The sequence below is a fragment of the Phyllostomus discolor genome, chromosome 4, assembly GCF_004126475.2.
Source record: "Phyllostomus discolor isolate MPI-MPIP mPhyDis1 chromosome 4, mPhyDis1.pri.v3, whole genome shotgun sequence".
In the NCBI taxonomy this organism is placed as follows: domain Eukaryota; kingdom Metazoa; phylum Chordata; class Mammalia; order Chiroptera; family Phyllostomidae; genus Phyllostomus; species Phyllostomus discolor.
In genome coordinates, this window is record NC_040906.2 from 10,448,563 (window position 1) to 10,472,480 (window position 23,918).

Sequence of the window (23,918 nt, forward strand, 5' to 3'; positions counted from 1 at the left end):
ACTTCTTTTGCTTCTAAAAATCTGAAGACAATTATAAAAAGTACTAGCTAGCTTTCTTATTAGTAGATCTAAAAATTACTGCAGGTTAGCACCATATATTTAATCAAAATTGTAAGGATACTTTTAATTTGCCATGCACTTGCCATTGACAGTGAGACTCATCGCCTTTCGGTTGTTGTCATGATGCAAGGCCCAGCCTTGCTGTCCCCTTGTGCAGGACAAATGTGTCATGGCAGTGGGGAAAGGAGTGCACAAGCACAGATGAGGAATTTTCGTAGCCCAAGTTTATAACGTGTGCGTTTTGGAAAGAAACAGTATGGTATAAGAAAGATCATGAGAAGTGACAGCTGGGACTCAGAGCTTTGTGCGTTTATTTTTAAAACATCCATTGTTTACCCTTCAAATAAACATAACAGATTTACAGTGTCAATCCTGGAACAGTGGGGAACCCAACATGCAGGGGAGGTGTCCTAGTGATCTAAAGCTTGGGGAAGATTCTGACCTGATTGGAAAGAGCAGGGTTCTCATCATTGGTTCTTCTTGTCGGTTGTTTTTAGGAGCCCTGCCGCTCCGGGGCCTCCCTGGGAAGACAGGTAATTTGGGATCTTCCTCCACTGATAAGAGACAGCTAGTGAATAGGCCTAGAGAAGCAACATTTACAGGGAAGAAGAACGACGTGATTGGAAAGCGATGTGATTGAGAGCCTGAAGTGTAGATACCAGATACACATGACAGGGAGGCCACCAGGTTAAGGTGATGGGACCGGGCACTGGGAAATAGATAAGCAAACAGGATGACATGGGGGCTGCATGAATAAAAGTCCAAAATGGAATTAAAAATTAACCATAAAAGCGTTGTTAATATTCCTGGACTTCAGACTACAGCCAGATGGGCTATATCCCTTAGCTACATTGTTTCATTTAATTCTCACACTGGCCTCGTGAAGTTGGTACGAATTATTCACCTAATTTTATACAAGAGAATAAATGGGGCTCGCTTGATACATTGCAGAACTCAGATTCGGATCCAGGTTGTCTCATTCCAGAGCTCGCCCTCTTTACCACGGTACTCTATTATTTCACAGTTGAAAATATTCGTGTACTGGCGAAGCACAGCCAGCCACTGCTACCCTATATGATGGTTCTAACGCAAGTAAAAACAGCCAAAGGGCCTCGTCTACCACCCAGAGAAATTCAGCCGCATAGCTTCACAGCGTCAAAGGCAGTTGGCATCTTTGATTAAGGAAACAAACAGGTGTTCCATCCTTCAAGTATTGATGGCACTTGTCAGACAGAGGGCTTGGGTATCACTCTCCATTACCTACTCAGAAAGCCACCTTCCTACAATGCAAAGACTCCAACAACATGAGGGGCTTTTAAAAGATAATGTGTATCCCTCACCTTCATCAGCCCAAGTCTCGTTCGCAAGCACTCTACATGGATAGTCCTTATCCACCTCTTTAGATCTATTATCCACCCTTCACTCCACTCTGGGTCTTGGAGGGCCGGCCTTCATGAGCTCCATCAAGGGCTCCTTTGCTTCCTGGTTTTCAGTTAGTTGCATCCATTGGGAAGGACTAGCCAAAAGACTGAAGACAGGAGGAGAGTGAGGCCAAGGTATTTTGTCCCCTGGCTGCCTCCATACAGAACCAGCAGCCTGAGACCTTTCTTAAGGCCTCAGCTTCTCAGGGCAGCCCTCTCCCATAGCTACAGAGAGAATTTTCTCTCCAGGTTCTGGCGGCCACTTCCACTCTTGGCCCTTCTTGCCTAGAAGTGCTGCAAGGCTCCCTGCTGTAGCCAGTCCTGGGATGCTTCGTTGTCCCTGATCACTCCCTAACTCTGCCCACACTTCTGTCAACAGTCCCTGCACGAAAGTCACTTCCAATTCCCTCTTAAAGTGAGCCATCTGTTTCCTGCCAGGACCTTGATTGATACACAGCAGAAACAAAGTTTGGCTATTTTAAGCAAAAATGCAATTTGGGGAAGGCATGTTTGGAGTCACAGAAATCAGGGGAGGTGGGGGGACCAGGGAAGGAGAACAAGCAGGAATCAAAGGACTGCTGGGAAGTGGAAGAGCAGGAGTCACAGCTCAAGTCATTCAGTGGGAAGAGCCGAGGCCGCCCACGGCCACAGCCTGCATGCTTACCAACTGGCCCTGTGTCCTTCATTCGCCTACTCAAGAGTTTCTGGGAGGGGGTCTGATTGCCTGAGTCTACCTTGTACATCCCCAGGCCAATCTGAGGAATGGAGGGGGAGGATCAGGCCTGTCTGGCTACTGTGATAGGAAGTGGACACCAACCAATGGGAAAATCCTTTAAAATAAGAAACCAGGGTGCTAAAAGGGAGCAATACTCTGCCAAAGGACAAATGTTGCTATAATAATTAGTAAAAGAATGTGACACTGCCATAATCATCCAAGCATCTAAAGCAACTTTTCTCAAAAGATGTAGGTCCATATAGAGAAAGGCACTTGTCCACAAGGACTGCAGTGGCAGAGAAGGACCATTTCAAAAGGCCTCAGAAATGAGAATTCTTTAGAAGGGTTTTTAACCTGGATAGATGCAAAGTTGCCGGTTTCATCCTCACAAGGTGTCCATGTTGTCCCTCTCTCAGAACTGCAGACTGAAGGGGTCTTCTGCCCAATAACCCGCCCCCCAAGAATTAGAAGATTCAGAAACCACAACCACAAATACACTCATCTCTAGAAAATCATTCATTGTATCACCTTTGGGTTAGAAATTGGCCCAATTTTTTTTTCTTATTGGTTACTCTCTTAGCGATTATTTTGAATCTCTACCAGCAATCCCTTGTTTTAAGCAGATTTTGACTTTTACTAGTTCCAGATATAAGAAAGAATAGAGTTTTATCATGAACTAAAGACAAATAGCTTATTGAAATTTAAAAATAATGCTATTTTGTTACATTTGTTGACTGCTGTATTCATAATTCACACGATTACTAAAAATCTAACGCAAAATTTAGACTATTGACTTTTATAGTTCTTTGGAACCATACTTTATCTAGCTCCAAAATTAACTTACTTCACGAACACAGAGCTGCTGACTTATGTCACCATACTCTTTCCTCATTGTGAATGAAAGCAATACATATTTGTAATTGTTCCCTGGAGATTTCTTGATACAGTTACTACTATCAATAAAAGGAAATTCCTTTTCTTCAAAACAAAATGACATGCATGCGGGGCCTCTAATTTTCAACTGAGAATTTATGTTCTGTGAAATTAGATTAGTTGGTGGTACATGTAAATATTTTTATTTCAAAAATAGTAATTTACTAGAAAAATGGGCAACAAACAGAACACTGTCCAGGCCAACTAGAAAGTTTCCAGAGCGGTGAGTGAGCTGATTCTATGCGCATGACAATGGGGTGAAAAATGGAGGTGGATTTTTATGATATGTTGAGATTTTTTTTTCTTTAATTCAAGATGTAACTTGTCTCATCTGTTCTTATGTCTCACATGCTTCTTGTTTCGAGGCTATGTAAGGAAAAGAATAAGGGCCTGTGGTTACGTTTCAATGGGATACTCTAACACGTCATCTCAGAAAGCACATATGAATGTTACTGCTTTAAATATATACAAATCTGATGGCCTACAATACTTATTGGTTGCCTGGTGGAGACAAGTAAGAAAGTAGAAAATCTAGCCCTCACTTTCACAGAAGTGATAATATCTGTAAATCTTCCCCTTCCAATTTGAAAAAACATACCTCTTTCCCTAACCCAGTCTTTTTCTTTTCAAAACCTTTGAACAGGTTTTTCTCAGTGAATTGGTAGGCCCTCAGCAGTTTTAATAATCAATATTAGCACAACCAAATCAGCAGGTCTGATACAGTGATTAAAGTGGCTTGGTGCCCTGGATACCTAGAAACTCATGGCCAAGAGGAGGCTATTCCCTTTTACTGGCTTCTCACAATGCATAATTTCCACTTCTAGGCTGAGATGTAGAATAGGGGCTGGTCCACTCAGCCTTCCAGCTTTGACAGCACGTGCGCCCTACACATAAAAGGAAATGGGGCCACTGTTTTCCTGTGTCAGGACACCGTCAGCACATGTGGGAATACCAACCCACAGGCACGCAACATCCAGTGAGTTCCAATTCCAGCACTGCTTTCTCTGCTAGATCAGGTGGCGGTTGACAGAAAAATTACTCTCCTGAAAGTGAATTTGCTAGTTGCAAGTCCGGAATATCATTGGGTATAGAAAAGTCTGCTGCTGCTTTAGAGAGTATTTCACCTATTTTTGAGGATGCTTGTTTCTTGAGAAGAAAAAATCTCTGATTTCTGGACTGGAGCGTACCAGCAGTTGTTGCCAAATCCAGTGTGGGTCTGTGGTTTCCAAATCTGAGATGTGAAAAAGGGCCGTGGAGTCCGTGATGGAAGGTCTCAGCTGTCTTATCCTCCTTAGTGCCTGATACATAGCAGCCATTAAATAAATATTTCTTGAATAAATGAAGAGATAACTGGACAAACAAATGAGCAGTAAATTTCTTGATGACAGTGGCAGACAAATTCATTTTAAAGACTTTTCCTGGGTCTTTGTGATTAAAAGCCTAACAGAAGAGATAGTTGAGAGAGATTCTTCTAAATGCAGTCAAATCTTGCTTAAACAAAAGCAATATATAAAAAATATGTGTTCACAAAGCAAATAAATTAAAGGGTGATTATAGCATCACAATTACATGGAATATGCCTTACTGCAGAGGGTTGCTAAATGTGGGCCCATGGCAGTTTCTCAGGTTCACAGTGAAATGAGAAATATCAGCTCAGTGGATTGTGCTTCATGAGGTTAAATCAATCAATTTAAGATACTGTCCTTTATTCAAAAATTGACCTTTCCCCATTTATGTGATTAAGATACTAAAAAAACCCAAACAAATAAAAACAAACTCATAATGGACTAGTTTATGCTAGTTATTCCTTTTTAATGCCCTTATTTGCAAACATAAAGTTGGGGAATCTATATTGGTTCTCCAGGTTTTGGAAAGTATTTTATTGGTTTGTGCAATCCAAGTATTGGAGACTGGCTCCATTTTAAAATAAAATTCATTTTTATAAAAGCATAGAAATATTTCTTTTTAGAAACATATATACTGAATAAGGGAAGATAATATAAACTTGGCCTTAATTATCTATGCTAATAATAGCCAACAGGTGTTGACTGGCTACTCTGTGTTGAGCACTGCTCTCAGTCTTCTTGAAACGTATTAATTCATTTAAATTTCACGGCAGCCCAAGAAGGAAGTATTATTATCCTCATTTTACAGATGAGGAACGCCAAGCACAAAATTCAGGTCTTTGCCGCAAAAGGCGCAAAATATAGCTAGTAAGTTGACAGAGCTAGGAATCAAACCCACAGCTCCAGAACATACTTGCACATTCTTATATTAAGAAACTGGGCCATATGACATTACAATAAAAAAAAATTGGTTGTTGTATTCTAATGCCCATACAAATGGAGGTTCAATCACCATACAGATTATAAACTTCTATCCAAGACTCATATTATCTTATATTTAAATTGGAGTCCCTCCCAATCTTATCAACCCAGTTCTTGATGACCTATTTTTAGCTTCAGTGTTTACACAGACATTATTACTTCAAGCAACATCCTCATTTCTTAAGCTCATGTTTTGATTAGCAAATACTGAAAAACAAAACAAGAAAATATATTTTCAAATGGGGCATTTCAACCAAGTATGGGAGGAAAGCATACATTCAAATACAGTCATTAGGATTAAGTTAATTTAGGGCAAATTCAAGTAGTAAACATATAGAAAACTGTATTTCAGTTTACCTGTTAAAATATATATGACATACATACATAAATATGTGTGTGTGTGTCTAACCTCAGCTTCCAAATGTAGATACCCATCCCAACAGTTGCTTCTTACTTAAAATGAGAAGATCACAAACTTTAGTGGGAACTCATATATTTCTCTGCAGTGTCAGACTGGCAAATACAACATCGTTGGGGCAAACAGGCAAATCAGAAAGTAAAATTCATCACTGATGAATCAAACTAGGCGTTTTGACTACAATGGAAAAAAAAAAACGTCCAAATTTGCAGTAAATTGAATCAAAGGCAATAATTTTGTCTTTCAAAATACTCTTGGTAATGGTAAAAATGAATGTTAGGTTAAATATAGGCTCCTATCATACATTCTGTTTAACACCATTTACCAACATATTGCACTACATTAAGGGATTTGTCATTTTATTTCAATGATAAGGAAAAGAAATTTTAAAACTAAAAAGTCCTGGGTCCCTCAGAGAGCATCAGCGATTGAAGAGGCCCTGGAGCTTCTGCAGTTGAAGGAAATTTTGCGTCTCCACCCCTCAGTCCTGCAGTTGGGGTGTGCACATCCAATCTGAATACCTGGTTACCCATACAGGACCCTAATTTGACGCTGCAGGTGACTCCTGCAAACTCTTCTTTTTCAACTTGCTGGCTTCTGCTCAAGATCCATCCCTAGTCCACATGCCCTAGAAAAACACAGGAACCAGTTCCAGGACGTAGTTATTCACCTTGTATCCCACGATCCTCCAGAGACTACCCTCCCGCCCCAAACCCCGCCCCAATCCCCGCCCCAATCCCCGCCCCAGCCCCAGCCCCAGCCCCCGCCCAGGCCCAGCTCAGCCGGACCCAGCCCACTACGGTCCGGCACGGGCTCCCGAAACTTTACCCGCCCACTGTGTCCACGTGACCAAGACCCGCTCCATGCTCCACCAATCAGCAACTACCTCCGTCCAGTACCCCGTCTACGACGCTCCCCTTTCAAAAAGGCAATTTACTCCTCCCGCCCTCAGCCCCGCCCCCTTCCCCGCCCCGCTGGTCCCTCCCACTTTCCCCACTCCCCACTCCCCCCCCCCACCCCGCTCCCCGCCTTCGCCCCGCCTCACCTAGGGCAGCGCGCTAGTCCTCTTCTCGCGAGATTTGAGCGTCCCTGCCCCAACGCGGCGGCCGTCCGCCGCCTCCTCCCGTCCTCCCACCTCCCTCCCCCCAGTCTCTCCGCTCTCCGGCTCTCCTCCCTCCCTCCACCCCCTCCACCCTCTGGGCCGGATCTCGTCTCGCTGAGGCGGAGGAGGAGAAGGAGGAGGAGGACGTTCGGCTTGCGCAGTGAGATGTTTGTCCGTCGCCGCCGCCGCCGCCATCGCGGAGGAGCGCGATAAAGGGAGCCGAGTCGGACGTGAGGGGGACCCCGCGGAGCAGCCGCGCCAGCGCAGTACCCCCAACCGAGCCTCAGACGCCGGAGCTTCAGCTGCCGCCGCCCCCACCGCGGCCGCCCAGGGGCCGGCCAGCTCCCCAGCCTAGCCCGGGGGCCGCGCCGCCGCCCCCAGCGTCGCCCCTCTCCTGCCCGTCCGCCTTAAATGTGACACCGGCGCCTCGGAGAGCGACCCACAGCCGCGGCCGGGAGGGTGCGGGCACCATGTCGAATCTGAGCAAAGGAACGGGCAGCCGGAAGGACACCAAAATGCGGATCCGGGCCTTTCCGGTGAGTCTCTACTCGGTACCCGGGACCCCGGGGCCGGGGGGCCCGGCGGAGAGCCGCACGCGAGGCCCGGGCTGAACTCCCTTAACAGGCCGCAGGCCCTGTCTCCCCTCCCCCACGCCGCCGGCCGCGGGGCGCGAGCCTTCCCGGCACCCCTGCGCGGCCGCCCTCCGGGGCCTGGCGGTTCCCCGCGCCCGGCACCGCGCCCCCGCCCGGAACTGTTTCAGCCGCCCCGCGGGCGTCAGTTGTGGCCGGGACCCCTTGGCCGGTCCTTGCACCTTTCCCACAGGGCTGTAGCCCCAACCGCTAGTGTTCTTCTCACCTCTCAGTTCCTAGGACCCCCAGACCTGCGAGGATGGGGACAGTTGAAGTTCTCCTTGTATGCGGTCTGTGTGTAACTTTTCACGTGTGGGTTCGCTGTGGTTTCACAAAATAACCCAGCCTGAAAGACGGCCATCCGAACCTTAACGGCGATGAAGGGGACTGTCCCCCAGTCCTCCCCCAGTCCTCAGGAAGCGTTGTGCTATCAGCCTACCCCCGACGCAGGGACAGTGGTTCCTCGTAACGCTCAGTAGTGACACACTGATAACCTCAGGTGCATTCACAGCGTCTTTCATACACAAGCTTCCAAAGCACTTTACAAACTCTTGTGCAGGAATTGCCTCCTCTCCCGTAGGAGGGTCAGGAGAAGCAAGCAGGAACAAATTGGACAATTAGTTCTCCATTTCTTAGCCCTGGAAGCCCAAAAGAATGAGTAGTCACTGCCCTGGGTTGCTTTCCTCCGTAGGGTTTAGTGACAGACTGCAAACATACGCTGCTTAGAAACTTTCTCTTTTTAGCCTTACGTTGAGGAGTCCACTTGTGGTGTTCAGTATATATAGGGTGTAACTTTGGATGCTCCATCTGATTCAGGTAGTCAATGGCAAGCACTTAAAATGTTCTGTTGTAACAGAGCGATGGACATACTTGTTCTTATCGCTACAGTAACACGTATATATCAAGGTAGACAAACTAACAATTGAACAGAAGATTTTAAAACAGGAAAACTAGAGAAAGATCTTGGGGTTTCCTTTCTAAGAATCATACACATCTTATGGGGAGGAGAAAGGGGCTTTGTACTCACTTTTTAAAGTGTGAGTTTTCTAAAGTGGAGTTTTCAGCCGGGAAAGACGTTATTAATAATATAATTGTCATAGTTGAGTAAGAAAGTCACCCAAAGAACTTGACCTCTCTGAATTCTTAAAATTTAAAAGAATACACCTGATTCAGACTTCCGAAATTGTAATAATAAATATGTACTAATGTCAGTGTGTGGAGACTTCCTGCTCTCTGTACATATGTGGGATATACTCAGGGGAATTAAGTGTTTTGAAGGGATTCTTCAATATTTGAAGTTTTTTTCTAAGTAAATGTGAGAAACTACAAAGTGAGAAATGTTGACAAAAGAGCATGGAATTGAACGGTGAACTATGTTGATGAATTTGTGAGTAACGTTTTCCTACTAAACCAGTGCTGACCATTTTTTAGCAGAGTTTAGAATTATTTAGTATTTTAAGTAATATTATTATACAAGTTTTCTAGGAAAAGTTTGCTGCTCTTAGAGTCCGAGTTCTTCTACCTCCGATTATTGCTGAAATGTGGGATAGCTCACGTTTGACATCAACTCACTCAACATTCTGATTAACCTATGTAGTGTCAACTCTTTGGTCTATAGCTTTGCTTGTTCCTGCCTGTTCTCTCATTTTTTCATTCATTCAAGAGATGCTGAGTGCTATGTTTCAGGCACTGTTCTAAGGACTTGGGATATATCAATGTAGCTTGAAAGACCAGGATTGCTGTTTCTGGATGTTGAATTGTTGGGAGAAAATTTCATTATTCCTTTAGTTGGAGAGTATAATATATGATAGTACTGAAACAGATTTTTTTTTTAAGTAGCATTATGGTTATGAGCTGATTTGGATCCTGTCTCTAGTTTGTTGCCCTCTAAGTTTTTTAAAATCCTTTAATGGAATTTATGACTAGTGTTCAATATTCAGTAGTTAATGTCTGCTAATTTTTTAAAAAACCATAGATTTTTTTCATTATTCCTTCATAATTATTAACATCATTCATAACTAGTTCCCAATGACAAGAACCATTATAGTTTTTTAATATATAAATTTTAAAGTCACAGTTCCTTGAGCCTTTATTAAGATAGAGATATGCCTCAGTGGTATAGTATTTCTCATTGGTAAATGAGTACTTACAGGCATTTAAAATTTTTCGTCCAGGTCAGTAATTTTTGCATAACTATAGTCTGCATAGATTGCTAGTTAGAAGTAGTAAATATGCAGTCTTCCATAAAGAAAAAATATTGTTTATGTGTATACCTATGTACATACAAATGCTGTATTTTACATTACCATTTGGACATATAGTTACTGTAATTTAAGGGAAATTATAGTTTAACCAGAAGTCTGAAGTACTCATTTCAGATTCTGTTTTATAAAATTGATGAGTAAAATGTATAAAAATATGTTGGGGGATTGTTTTGTTTTCATTGCAAAGGAGTGGTAAGTGAACTAACAAGATCCTTTATAGTCGCCTAAGCCTATTCCTGATAGAGGCCTGTCAGTAGAATCAGGTTCTTTTTAGTATTTTGAATGCATATTTTAAGTGTGCTTTCATCATTGGTCACAAAAATAGAAGTTACACCATCCAGTTTTATGTGCAATTTACATTTTAACTAGATCTTTTCATAAGATTTCAAGAGAAATTGGTTCTTTTTAAGGTGGATAACAATAAGGAACTTTTTATATTTATAAATTGTTGATAAAGGAAAGTTTATTCCAGTTTTTAAGCTTTCCTGCAGTGTTCAAAATATGTCATTTAACATCTTTTTGGGTTTTTTGGATACCCAAAGTGGCAGCAAGGGCTACAAAACTTTTTCAAGGAAGGAGGTTGTAGTTGCCAAACTCCTGGAAACTATGGATTTGGGCCAAAAAAATGCTGCCCACCAGAAGTTCCTGCTCTTCTTTCCTTGCTGTTGCCATGTGTCTCACTCCTGAGCTTTTGTTCCACTATGTAGGATTATTTGCTGTCAGATGAACCTTCTGTTCTTATCTCTGAAAAGCCATTCCTCATCATCTGTACTGTCCAGGGCTTTGTCCGCATGAGCTTGAGAAGTTGGTTGGATTGGAGGGGATATATTTGAATCGAAATGCTGGCCTGTCCTTCAGTTTGCCTTAATTGGCTTAGCCATCAGAGTTTAAGACATTTTGAAAGTGACTTGTCTTTAGAGTGTGATCTGGAAATGGCTTCAGTTGCTAGTCTGTAGAAGCATGCTAATCATGATAAAGAATCTCTGATTGTGACGTCTGTTCCATCATTCTAGATGAGTTTACCAGAGCTCTACCTGTGTGGCTTGGACAGGGGATGATGTGGAGGTTACTGTTAGGTGGAACCCACAAAGTGACTGACATTAGTAAGAGATTAAGTTTTAAGATTATTTTTGATATATGTAAGGGCATAAGAACTTTTAACAACAAATGAGGGCAGTTAATGTTTTTGTTTTTCCTAGCTACCTAACATTTGCCAGATTTGGGGGAACAGCTTTGATCTTCATACTGGGTTTCTCTTAGGGAAAGTAATTGTCTAGAACTACCTGGGCTCTACATACAGGAAACCTGAATAATAGTAGTTTTTGCAAATCACACAAGGTGGGGAATTAACTGTTAAGTTTGTTTTTCATGCTCTAGTATTTCCTTAAGAGAAATTCTGGAGTAAAGTGTAACAGATTCATTAAAGGGTTGCTTATACTTAGACTGATTCTTTTTAATAGTTTTAGGACAGCCAGCTGTAGTGTAGCTGTAAGAAGTTGAAAAATAAAAGTATAAATTATCCATAAAGTGCTTATTTTGTATTACCATCCTAGATAACAGTTCAGAGGAACCTGGAACATTATTAGTGCCAATATTGAATTTGAAACTATTTTTGGTAGTATAGAATATAACAGCGAGAATTTGTCCTTTTAAATTCTGCATTGGCTACAAGGATGATTCATTCAAACAAAATAGAGAAGGCTTCATTTATTTGTATATATATCATTCATTCATTAAGTAACCGCCTTTTGTCTAGTTTAGGAAGATTTTGTAATTAGGACTAGATCAAGTAGTATGGCTTCCCTTTGTGTTATAAATTAGGAGACCTTAGAGATAGTTCTTTGCTCTTACTGTCATTCAGGATTATCTTAATGTTCTTTAGCAGTTTTGTTAGATTTTTATAAAACTTGCTGGACGATTTGTAGTTTTAAATAATGCAACTCAGAATAGTTTGTCCATTGTAAAATCAACAAAAAAAGTAAAGGTGTTACTAGTAAGAACAAGTCACTGAGATGAAATATGAATTACAGTTAGTGCCTATCAGTATATTGTGAAAACTGTTCAATCATAATGTCAAAACAATGAATTCATTTTAGCCCTTTTCTAATTATAAAAATGATGCATACTCATAATAGAAAACTTAATAAATATCTAAATTATAAATAAGGAAATAAAAATTACCTGTAACACTATAGGGATTGTAACATTTTGATGTGTTTCCTTTTAATCCGTCATGCACATGTGAACACACAGTAAAAGTGAGGTACAATATCATTTTACATACTGCCTTTAAAAAATATACCCTACCACACATACATTTTCATGTTAAATATATTGAAAGCATGATTTTTGATGACTGCAGTACTCTATAGCACCTCATTGTGCTTAATCATTTCCTTACTGCCAGGTATTTTGATTAATTCCAGTGAATCCATATTTACTCTGTTATAAATAATGTAGCTGTGACTAGGCATATAAATATTTGAGCTCATTTATGATTATGGAATTACTAGGCTGACCATAATTGATATGTATTACCAAATTGACAGAAAGGTAGTAATAATAATAGCTAACACTCACTGAATGCTGTCATGTGCTTGCATTGTTCTCTTTGCTTTGCATATATAAACTCATTTAATTTGCACAACTCTATAGAATACTACTATTCTCACCTGTTTTACAAACAAGGCCTTGAGAGGTTAAGTAATTTGCTTAAGACCACTGTAATTTTAAGTGGCAGAACTGGGATTCTAACCCAGACTGTCTGGCTCTAAAGTGATGCTCTTTAGAATTAATTATACCTCTCAAGATTGTGTCATTTTGTGTAGCAGTGTCTTAGTCAACATATACTTTTAATGTCATAGGTTTAAAAAATAATGTTTTAGTTTGTATTTCTCTACTTGTAAGAATAAAACTGTGGAAAGTCTGTAGGGAATTTTCATTTATTTTTACACTAATGTATTCAACATATGTACTGTATTTTGTTGAGTATAATGTACACTTTTTTGCCCAGACTTTTGAGGGAGAAATAAGGTTGTATATAGGTGGTACAAAAAGATGCACGTTACACATGGGTGGCACTAAAGCCATGGGTGCGCATTATACACAACAAAGGAATATGCCTGAAAAGTCCAGAGACTGAGCATATGAGTGTGGGCTCTGGGCTGCCAGGGTTTGAATGTCAGCTCCTCCTCTTGCTAGCTGTGTTATATTTAACAAGTTACTTAACCACTTGTAGCCTGGTTTTCTCCTCTGCAAAATGTAAATACTAGTAGTATCTACCTTACAGGGTTGTTGTGAGGTAAAGAAAATAAAGCATTAGAACAGTACCTAGTACAGTTAGCTATTGCTATATCAGCATGTAGCCATGATTATGCCACAGTTTAAATACTAAAATATGAGGATACTATACATTTATTTTAGTGATGCTATCATTTTTGGTACAGTTTTGAGAACTTGCATTTTGAAAAGCCTGCACAATTTGTGAACGACACTAAGAAATTAGTCTCAAAGGATATAGGTTGGTTACCCCTGGGGCACTTCAGAAGAATGCTGCTGGCTCTTGGGAGATAGATTCAAAAGAGAAGTTCGGATAATGAGTAGTCTCACATAATCATTGGAGTAAGGACATAACTTTATTGGAGTAAACACTCATTTGGTATGAACATTCTAATATTTACGTTAAGTTTTTATATACTTTAAAAAATTTCCTCCTAGTTTTTCCTCCCTTTCTCCCCTACCCTCCTTTTTTTGTTTCACTTATGAACTAGGTTGTGGTCCCTGCCCAGAGCTTATACCAGACGCCCTTTTGAACCACAGAGCACTTAGCATAATGTTAGACGCAGTGTGAGTGGTTACTAGCAATTAATTAAATGCGAAACTACTTCTTTAAGCCAAACCATAATAATCGATTAATTTGGTAAGTCAGTGCAAGCAGCCTAGTCTCCTGAAACAATAATGACAAAGTAAGGTAGTATGATGCATTGGCAGCATCGGATTGAGTGTCAGAAGACATAATCTCTGGTCAGTCTTTTCTGTGGTCCTTTACATTTCATGCCTTGACTGCTTCCTCCCAGCCTGTTCACCTGTGCACTCAGATCCCCTACTTTACTCGTCCATATCCTCATCCTGTTCTTGGAATTCTTAGCCTTTTCATCTGAAACCTTGGTTTGCCCTGAGGATAAGGGCTTATTTTCTTGAATTGAGGTGCTTCTTTTCTGTATAATCCTTGAATCACTGGGCCCAGGTGCCATTTACTGCCACATCCATCATTCTCTTTTGTGGTTTAGGCCCTTGTGAACTATTCTTTTGAATCCTTCTTACAACCCTGTTCTAACTTCTTACCTGTGCTCCCTCAGTCATTGAAGACTTTAATACCTTCTTTACGGACATCCTTTCAAGTTTAAATCTTGACTTTATCCAATGCATGTGGGCATAGTCATTCATTTATTTGATTTAAAATACATTTATTGTATGTTTTACTAGGGATCAGGTGCTAGATATAGAGTGATGATCAAATAGACCTGGCTTCTTCTATGTTTGTTATCTTCACACTGTCTTGGAGGTTGTCATCCCACTACTTTAGAAATCTTAAACTCCAATATTGCCTTGTATCTTAGCTCTTCTATTTATTAGATGTAGGGTTTAAGCAAATCATTTAACCTCTGCCAGTTTCCTCTTTTGTAAAAAGGAAAAACAATAGGACCTACCTCATAAGATTGTTGTAAAAATAGTTAATTGATACATGTAAAGCTCTTACAGTAATGCCTGGCACGTAGCAAGTGTTATAAATAAATGCATGCTGTGATTATTATTTAATTATTCTGTCGTGTTGTTTCCTTCGCACATTAATGTCCTTTTGGATCTCGAGAAGACTCCTTTCCCTTCTCCCATTGAATGCTACTAGTTGCCCCTTATTTCCTGCTACCTTCTCACAGCAAGGTCAGAACTACCAGCAGAAAGCATCTTGGATCATTCCACCTGTCTGCCTTCGCTGCTTGTATTTTTTACGCTATTTTACACCCCTCTTGGAAGTTGCAATATTCAGTGGTCTCTAACTTAGCTGGACTCTCAGTGCCTTTGGGCAGTTTTTTTGTGTCCTTGTAAGCTCATTCTCTCCTTTGCTGCATGAATTATTCCAGACTTTAATCACTGCCCTTAAGTTCTTTATTGAAAATTCCCTTACTGTTCTTCAGAAAATTTAAGTACTGCTTCATTGTGAAAACTAATGGTAGCTTGTGTAAGTTCTTCAACTTTTTTCCCTTTCAAAGTTGTGTCCTTTAACTAGTATCTTTGCTCATTCTCAACTCCTCCTCTCAGGTCTCCGAGAAGGAAGATGCTTTTTTCCCGTTGTCTTGTGACTACCATGTTACCTGTCTTAATAGCCAAGAGCCTTCAGAGAATAGTCTGTCCTTTACTAGAACACAGTTTTCTTTAGAGGAGGCATCAAGTCTCTTTGTATTGACCTTTGTCAGTGCGGCACAGTAGTGTCCCGACAATGCCAAATGAACGAACTAATAGACTCTAGTTTGTTTCTTATCTTTAAGATGGGAACTATAATAATCTTTTTTGTGGATTAATTGTGACAATTAAAAGACATAATGTCAGGAAGTGCTTTCCAATAAACAATGGCATCACTGAGACAGTTACAAGAATTTTCGAACCCTAAAGTCAGAATTTTCAACTAAAATTAATATGTAACCAAATAACATAGATGCATAACCCATAGACACAGACAACAATGTGGTGATGGACAGGGTGGGGAGTGGTGGACAGGGACCACATCTGTAAGAGTATAAACAATAAAAATAAAGTTAAAAGAAAAGTAATGTGTTTCATTTGGGACAGACCCAGGAAGAGCGAAGTTAAATATCTTCACAAATCTCCCTCTCTGATATTTAGAGCAGGTCCTGTGTTGCCATATGTGTAAGTTGTTGAACCATTGCTTTAAAATCATCAGTCATTAGTTAAGCCTTTTTCAAATTGAGGAGAGTCCTATTTGCACAGGTTGATAGTTGCCTTAACTCCTAATCCAGAGCTTTTACTACTAGAAAGCATTACGTCTTTTTCTTAAGTCAGTTTTAAAGTTGAAAATGTAACTGAGTAAAACTTCTTCATTTGACTTTTCATTCATTTAGTGCTTGTAATCATTGAGAAAGGAATGGCTCCAAATTTGCTTTTTAAATGAGGAAGGGCTACTGGTAAGCAAAAGAATAAAGACTTCAAAGAATATCTTTACCTACTTTAAAAATACAACATTTTTTAGAGGTACCTTTTCCAAAAGCAAGCCATCACTGCTAAAAGGAATACTTTTAATATACTGATTGTTAGTCATTCTTATCTAAAGCAGCTCTTAACTGAGCAGCACTTAGCTTCTTGTATTTACCCTGTGCTCTTGAAAGTAGTCATGAAAAATTCGTTTTCCTTATTTATTTCCAATTTATTAATAGTATGTGAGAAGTTTCTTTATAAGATGAATAGCCACAGTGTTTTGTGTGTCTGCTTTGTGTTAGGCTTTGTTTTAGGTACTTTGAACTATAATCTCAAATCCTCACAACAATCTTGAGATGTTATTACTTCTGTTATTAAATCTATCTGGGACTCAGAGACCTAGTATAATCGAATACATTTACACCTAGGAAAGAACAGAGCTGGGATTCAGTCCCAGCTATGTCTGACTCAAAAATTTGTGTTCTTTCCATGAAACCACACCACCTAATTATATTCTGTTAAGAATTTGCTAGATTCTCAAATATTTACTTTCTTAATATGAATGTACTAGGAAATTAATTCTAAGGTTTCCATTTAAATTATTAGCCAGGGGCAGATTTGGGGTGCTCTAAAGCTTGTACAATGCAGTACTCTCTATGAAAAGAAATCAAAAATAAGTCCTGGGCCTTGGAAGGAGCTTTTTTTTTTTTTTTTTTTTTTTTTTGGTGCAAGCTTAAGCTTCACTAGATTCAACGTAAATGTACCACTTATAAGAATAAATATTATAAAAACTTTGGATCAGTCAAAATATACAGTGAAATTAGAATATATAAATTGCTTAAAGAGACCCTAGTGTGTATTGACTTTAGACACAATTACAACCTATAAGAAACACAGGCTAGTTGTCATATTTATGAGTTAACACTTTCCTTTTCAAATTATAAGGCTCATAGCACATATTTTTAACTTCCTTTGTTAATATAAACTTGTTTTGTTAAGTATATGTTTAGAAAAAAGTGGATCCTTGAAGTTATTATTATGTATACATACTTTAATATAATCTTTAACATTTTTGTCTTTGAGAATGTAATAAGAATTGGGTTAAACATAAACAGTAAAATGAATGCTGAAGCACAAAGATCAGATATTTTTAACTAATTCACTTTTCCTCTTGGTGTATGCAAAGAAGGCATGAAAAAGGTATATTTTTTGGATGAATGCTATTACTAGCCAAATACACAAGTGACTTACTTGCTGTTTGTATTCGTATTTTACTTTTTAAGAGCTGTATGGGACTTTAGAGAGAATCTGTTCTAATTTTATTTACTAGATTAGCAATAGAGAACTAGAGAGGACTTCATGGAGGAACCATGATTTAGAAGCATGATTTCCAGTTGAAAGCATTTTTCTCTAGACTGAACTGAAATAAGCATTTGGCTGTAGTCATTTAGTGTTTTAACATTGAGCACCCAAGTGACTTAAGTTGACATAGTATAAGGGACACACTCTTAGCTTAGAACACTTGGTTTCCTTCATTGCTCTAACTAGCTGTGTAATCGTGGATAAGTCTCTTAGCCACGGCTTTCCTCATTTGTAAGATGGAGAGATTTTACTTTGGGGTTGTTTTAGGCTCATTTTGAACTCTAAAAATTTTAGTGAAGGCATTGTACTTATACATAAGTCTGGGAATAGAATGCTGGTGTGATCTATGGCCTAAAACATTTTCTGTGATGTTGCAGAAGTCACTTACCTGTTTCATCCTTAACAATTTCCTTTAAAGTATAAATGGTGTATTTCAGTGATGATGGTTAAATTCTAGTATGAAGCAGTGGGGAAGTTAGCTACGTCTTCTACATCTTTCTGTGTGATTGACAGGTTTAGAGAAGTTTTGAGCAGATTTGATACCATGAAGTTTGTCTAGAAAGTATCCAGCCATGCATTATGAAAAAGAGACATTTATTAAGGAAGATGCAAGAAACATTGTACATGGGACATGGATGCCTCAGCCCCCTTCAAAGTAGGTGCCTTGGGTACTCAGACACAGTTCTTCGAGCATCTCTTTCACTGTTCAAAACACTCGGCAAAATCCTTTGTTGGAATCGCCATCAGCTGCCCCATCGTATTTTCCTGAATCTCATCAACAGTCTGAAATACCTTCCCTTTCAAGGGTGATTTTGATTTTAGTCATAAGTTTGAGAAAAGCTAGAAGGCAAAGAACACAAAGTCTGGGCTGTAAGGGGGGAGCTGTGAGTCTCGTGGGTGATTTGATGTTTCGTAAAAAAAAGTCTGCATGAGACGTGATGTATGAGTGGGCATGTTGTGGCGATGAAGTTGCCAGTTACCAGTTGCCCATAGCTGTGGCCATTTTGTTGCATTGCATTTCTCTACTGACAAGAACACTGAGGTATAGTACTCCTTATTTTTTGGCCTGAAGGAGTATACTTGTGATGGACCATACCTTCCCAATCAAAAAACACAGTTAACATGGTTTTGATCTTGCTGCGACTTTGCTATGCCTTTTTCAGGTGTGGAGAACCAGGTGACTTCCATTGGGACGACTGGGCCTTTGTTTCCTGATCATAGCAGTAGATGATTCATCTCTGGTTATGACTTTCTTGAGGAAACCATATTCATTGGTATCAGTTTAAATTAATTCATTAGCAACTGCAGCATGCAGAAACTTCAAAATGAATTTTGTCAGGACACATTTCATGCCAGGATCCTGCGTCAAAATCTCTGATAACAGTAGTTTTTAGAATCTCCAGATCAGCTTGTAGTTCTTACACTGTCAGTCACCAATCTTTTTTGATTGCACCCCGTATACATTCAACATTCTCAGGGGTTCTGCTTGTTGCAGGCCTTCCAGAATGTGGATCATTTTCAACAGATTCTTGACCATCTTTAAAGTGTTTGTGTCACACTTTTATTTGCACTCCACTCATTGCATTTTCTGGGAAAGCCTTCTGAATCATCCGAATAGTTTCCACAGAGGAATGTTCAAGTTTAACACAAAATTGGATGCAGAATTGTTGCTGTATTCACTCATTTTTGAATGCGATGGCCACACAGTACACATACTCACTCAAAGGCGTCTACCGCCCCCACTGACTGCTACAGTGAAGTCATTGTTCACCCATGTGCATTCCAGCACAGTCTCCCTGGCTGCCAGGTTACACAGATGTTGCACAAACCATTCTAGTTATATTAACAGTGGCTGGACTTTTTCTGGACAGACCTCGTGTATTAGTAATAATTTTCTATTATAGGCCTTTTGCTGTCTTTCCACAGTGGTTATGGTTATGTTCCTTCAAGTAAAAGACAAAGCTAACTGGCAGTTTATACTGTTTCACATGTTTTTATCTCTTCCTTTGCATTGTGTGTAGTTGGTTCTAGTGTAAACTAATTTGTTATTAGGTGCCTTACAGTTTATAGAGCTTTTACACATTATCATAGTTTTAGAAAAACTGTTTTACCCATTAAAAAAAAAAAACTTAGTGACTTAAGCTAGAGAGAAGACAGTATTTTCACTTTTGATTAAAATCAATACTTTTAGATTATAGGATAAAAGTATGGAATTCAAACATGCATGTACATTTTAAGTCTTTTTCCCTGTAACATTACTACTGCTTTGAAATTTCACTCAAAATTCAAGTCCTGCTTTTCTATTATTTGTTTTCCAGGTGAATGTTTAAAAAGCAATTTTATACACAGGATCCTAAATAGTGTTTGGTATTTAATAGCATGTTGGGAAATATAGCAAATGTTTTTATTATTTTAAAGTGTTGATCTTATAGATGTAATAATTTGTCTTAATAGAGAGGATCTCTGATTATAATGTTTGAAGAGTTTCAGTCAAGGTGAATACAGTGTAGTCTCTGGATAAAATGTGTTTCAGGGTGCCAAGTAACACGTGTTTAACATCAACAGAGAATAGTGACAAGCTTGTTGCCTTAGTGAGGAATACCACTTAGGATTGCATCTTATTTTTTGTGGTCATCATCAGACTGAAATGTTACACACGTTTTTCAATAAATGCGAAAGTAATTCATAGAGATAGTTGAAATAATACTGTATTGTTTGAACTTAAGTCACTTGTGATTTAAATAGATTTTAATAGGCTAGTCTGGAAGCTTTACTTGTGTCCTTGAAAATAAATTGTTCAAAGTTTTCAAATTGATTTTTGAACAGCTTACTCACGTTGAGATCTGAAATGTAGGTTGTAATTGAACCTTCTGTTGATGATTTGGCTTTCTCGTCATGTTACTCTTATATAATTTAATAATGCTGAGGCCATCTAAGTGTAGATCAGACTTAGTTTGTGATTTCACAGAATTATTGTCTGAGACTACTGTCCTTTTCTAATTGATAAACTTTTTTTCTCTTTCCTTAATGTCAGTTACTACTTTTGGCAGCCCAGTTCTACTTCCATCGGGTGTCCGCTGGAACTAAAGAGAAACCAGTCAGCCAAACATCAGTAGTCTTAACTTTACATTTAGGTTGAATCTTTAAGACAATATATGTCTTTTCTGTGTAGTAAAGAAACATTTATTGAGCAAGTGCTGTGTGCCAAATGTTTTCACAAACTTAATTGCCCCGCAATACACCATCTTCTCCCATTCCTCCTTCCCTAAGCAGATGAGGAAAGTGAAGTCTGGAAAGTTAAATAACTTGTCCAAAGTCTGAATGTTTTCCACTGGACTGTTATCCTCAAAACTTGCATCTTTGGCTATATTTTTGCTGGTTCAGGTTGCTTAAAGATTAATGGATGGGTAAATAGCATTATTGCAGATGTCATAAATTATTACATGGTCATTGGTCATCAAGTAAGATTAATCATCACTAGCAATAACTAGACTGCATTTAAGCCATATTTTTGAATATTATCTAGTCATTGTGCCATGTAGTATAAAGGGTACAATAAAATAAAAGAAGAGAGACTTTATATCACTCTGAGGTGCTTACAACTTTGGGAGGGAGCTTCCTTTTCATAATTTATGCCTTAGTTGTGTCTGACTAGAACACTGCCATTCCTCGGATATTTGTACCAAAGCAACTTTTTTTGAGGCTGAAGCTTAAAATTAAGATTAAGCATTTTTCCTTGTTTTTTTGCTAGCAGTGTCATTCTGAATTGCTTGGAATTTCAAATTCTCACCCTTTTCCCCCACCCACCCTGTTCTGAATTTCTTGTAGAAAATTATTCACAGGGGACTAAAGACTTCTTGTCTTTTGTACATAGTGAATGTGAAGAATACAGTTCCCTTCATTATAGTTTTAATTGGCTCGTGCTGTAAATTCTCTCCAACTCTTAGAAACTAAGTTACCTCAACTTCAAGATGTGTAAGTAGATAAGACACTTAGATCCTTTCAAATTCAGGCATTTTGGAGGTTATGTTTGTATATCATTTGAAGTAATGTAGGTGAAAAATCAGAGATGTTTATGAAAGAAAATAAAGACGATTAGCATTATTTTTGTTATTGGTACTTTCTAATGAGGGAATTTTAATCTTGGATTGGGGAAAGGTAAGGGGGAGAAGGTCCCGTTTTAAAATTAAAGTCTTGATTTGTTTTTTTAAAAGGCTTACTAAATCTTAAGAATTTAAGAATACTAAATTACAGCTTTCCTTTAAAAGGGGGCTTTTACTTCTTTTCCTTCTTTTACTTTGCTTGCTGATCACTTTGTAACTTGAGCTTTTTAGGGACAGATATTGTATACACCTAACAATGAACAAATATTAAATGTGTGTATATGTGTATGCATTTTATCATTTTATTGTTTTGCTGAAGTACTGTTACGAGGCCCCTTCCTATGTTTGCAGTTATTGCAGTCTAACTCAGTTTCATCAAATGGAATTAAATCCTCCTTACATAATTTAAAGTAAGCATATTATCACTCTTTTGTAAAAAAATGTACATAAAACTAGGGCCTTTGAATTTTGTGACAGCTAATGTGTTCTGTATCAAGGATGAGTGAGTGAGAAATTAAAGTTTATTATTAGCATAATTATTTTGCCACAGTTGTTGGCATGTTCAGTGATGCCAAGACAAAAGCATGTGTATGTAGGAATTTGCACTTGAAGCTAGTTTCTTTTGTTTTTGGACTTGTTTAATTTCGGGGAACATTGTAGCTTAATGGGTCTTCTCTTTAATCGTCTTTTCCGCTCACTGGTTTCCTCCCAGTTAAAACTTATTAATAAAATTCAAGATTAAGCAAACTTGTGAGATATTTAGTTACATGAATGGAAAATGTGAAAATACTACTTCATATCCAAAATTTGAGTTTGTTGCTTGCACATTATTATACTTCATTTCAAAGAACACGTTTGACTATTTAAAAATTACATTAATTGCTATAAATAAGCACATTAAAATATCTCCCCGTTATTATGCTTAGTAGTTCAAATGTTCATGTTTTTAAAATTGCATTGGTATAACACAGGTGAAATGATATTCATTCACCAGACATTTGCTTATGGTCTTCTAAATGGCATTGAAGAAAAATGTACACTCCCTTAAGCATCTCATACTCTAGTCAAAAAAAGATGCACGAACATATTATAAAGCAGTGGGAATGTAATGTTAGATAAAAGCTGAGTATTTGAAACAGCTAAGAAGGGATCATTAGCTTTGCTTGAGGTCAGAGAAGGATCCCTGGCGAATATGACACCTGAGCTGTGTTCAGAGGCTATGTGAAGAATCAAATGCGGGGGGGGGGGGGGGGGGGGGGGGGGGGCGGGGATGGGGGGGGGATTGGGGGGTCATAACAAAGACATGGGAGGGTAGGTGGGAGGAGTAACAGCAGTCTGGATTTACCATTGGTTTAATGTCGTTAGGGAATAAATGTAAAATATGTAGCGGTGAGTGAAAAATGAGGTTGAAGTAGGCATAGACTAGATCTGAAAGAGTGTTATGTTCCCTTTCAAAATATACCCTCCACAGCCCTGCCATTGATGAGAATTGGTTTTACTTGAACATGGGCATGATACTCATGTTTATTTCATGATGCTCATGTTTATTTCACTGGTGATTTTGAGGAAGGTAGATTCCAGGAGAATATTAGGGTTTATGAAGTTTGAAAGGCTCTTGCAGTGATCTAGATGAAAGTTTTAAGGCATTAATATTCAGGGTGAAAGAATGGGGACATATTTGGCCTGACGTTAAAGCACTTGACGAATGAATGAGAAGGGGTTGAGAGAGAGGAAAAAAGAAAAGTTAAGGGTTATGCTTCTATCTTGTTATTAACTGCGTGGTTGTGTTGCCTCTACAGAATCTGAGAATACAGGAGGAAGATTGGGTGGGGAGTGAATTTACTAGGGATTTTGGACAAGCTAAGTTTGATCCTTGGTCTGGAGCATTTGATTGCAGATGTTGAATAAGGTAGTTTTAGGCTTTAGGGGGAGCATCTGGACTGGCGGTATAGATTTGGGAGCAATTAAACTTATAAGCCAGTAATTTATCTTACTTCAGATGTGGGCCAGATTTCTTGGGAAATCTGAGCTGGGAATCCACTACCCAGAAAAGGGTACATATGTATGTTATATTTGCAAAATTTTGTTAGGAGGCTCCAGAATCCCTTACCAGTCTAGTCTTGTGAATTTTAGAATCCTAGATGTTTGAGTAATAGTTGTAACTGTGAATGAAAAGGCATAGGGACCCATTGTAAAGCGAAAAGAGCCCTGCACAGAACTCTCAGGATTAAAATGATTTAAATAGCAGTGGATGAATAGGAGACATGAAGTAGGGGAATACTGTTTTCTGAAAGAAGACTACATTATCCTGACTTACATTTATTTAGCGTAGTTGTACTCTTAAGGTGTTTTTGTTTCAGGTCATAATTTATTT

At 39.0% G+C, this 23,918-nt stretch overlaps 1 protein-coding gene across 2 annotated transcripts in view; it reads left to right on the forward strand.

The window, feature by feature from the left end:
• Positions 1 to 7,005: 7,005 nt before the first annotated feature.
• CUL3 (cullin 3) overlaps positions 7,006 to 23,918 on the forward strand; it is an 86,886-nt gene continuing 69,973 nt past the window's right edge. The window contains exon 1 of one of the 2 annotated variants that reach the window (XM_028511056.2): positions 7,006 to 7,512. In XM_028511056.2, the coding sequence (XP_028366857.1) occupies positions 7,447 to 7,512 (66 nt within the window). In that variant the 5' untranslated portion in view covers positions 7,006 to 7,446. The remainder of the gene's footprint in view (positions 7,513 to 23,918) is intronic. The other variant, XM_028511057.2, reaches the window with a different exon arrangement.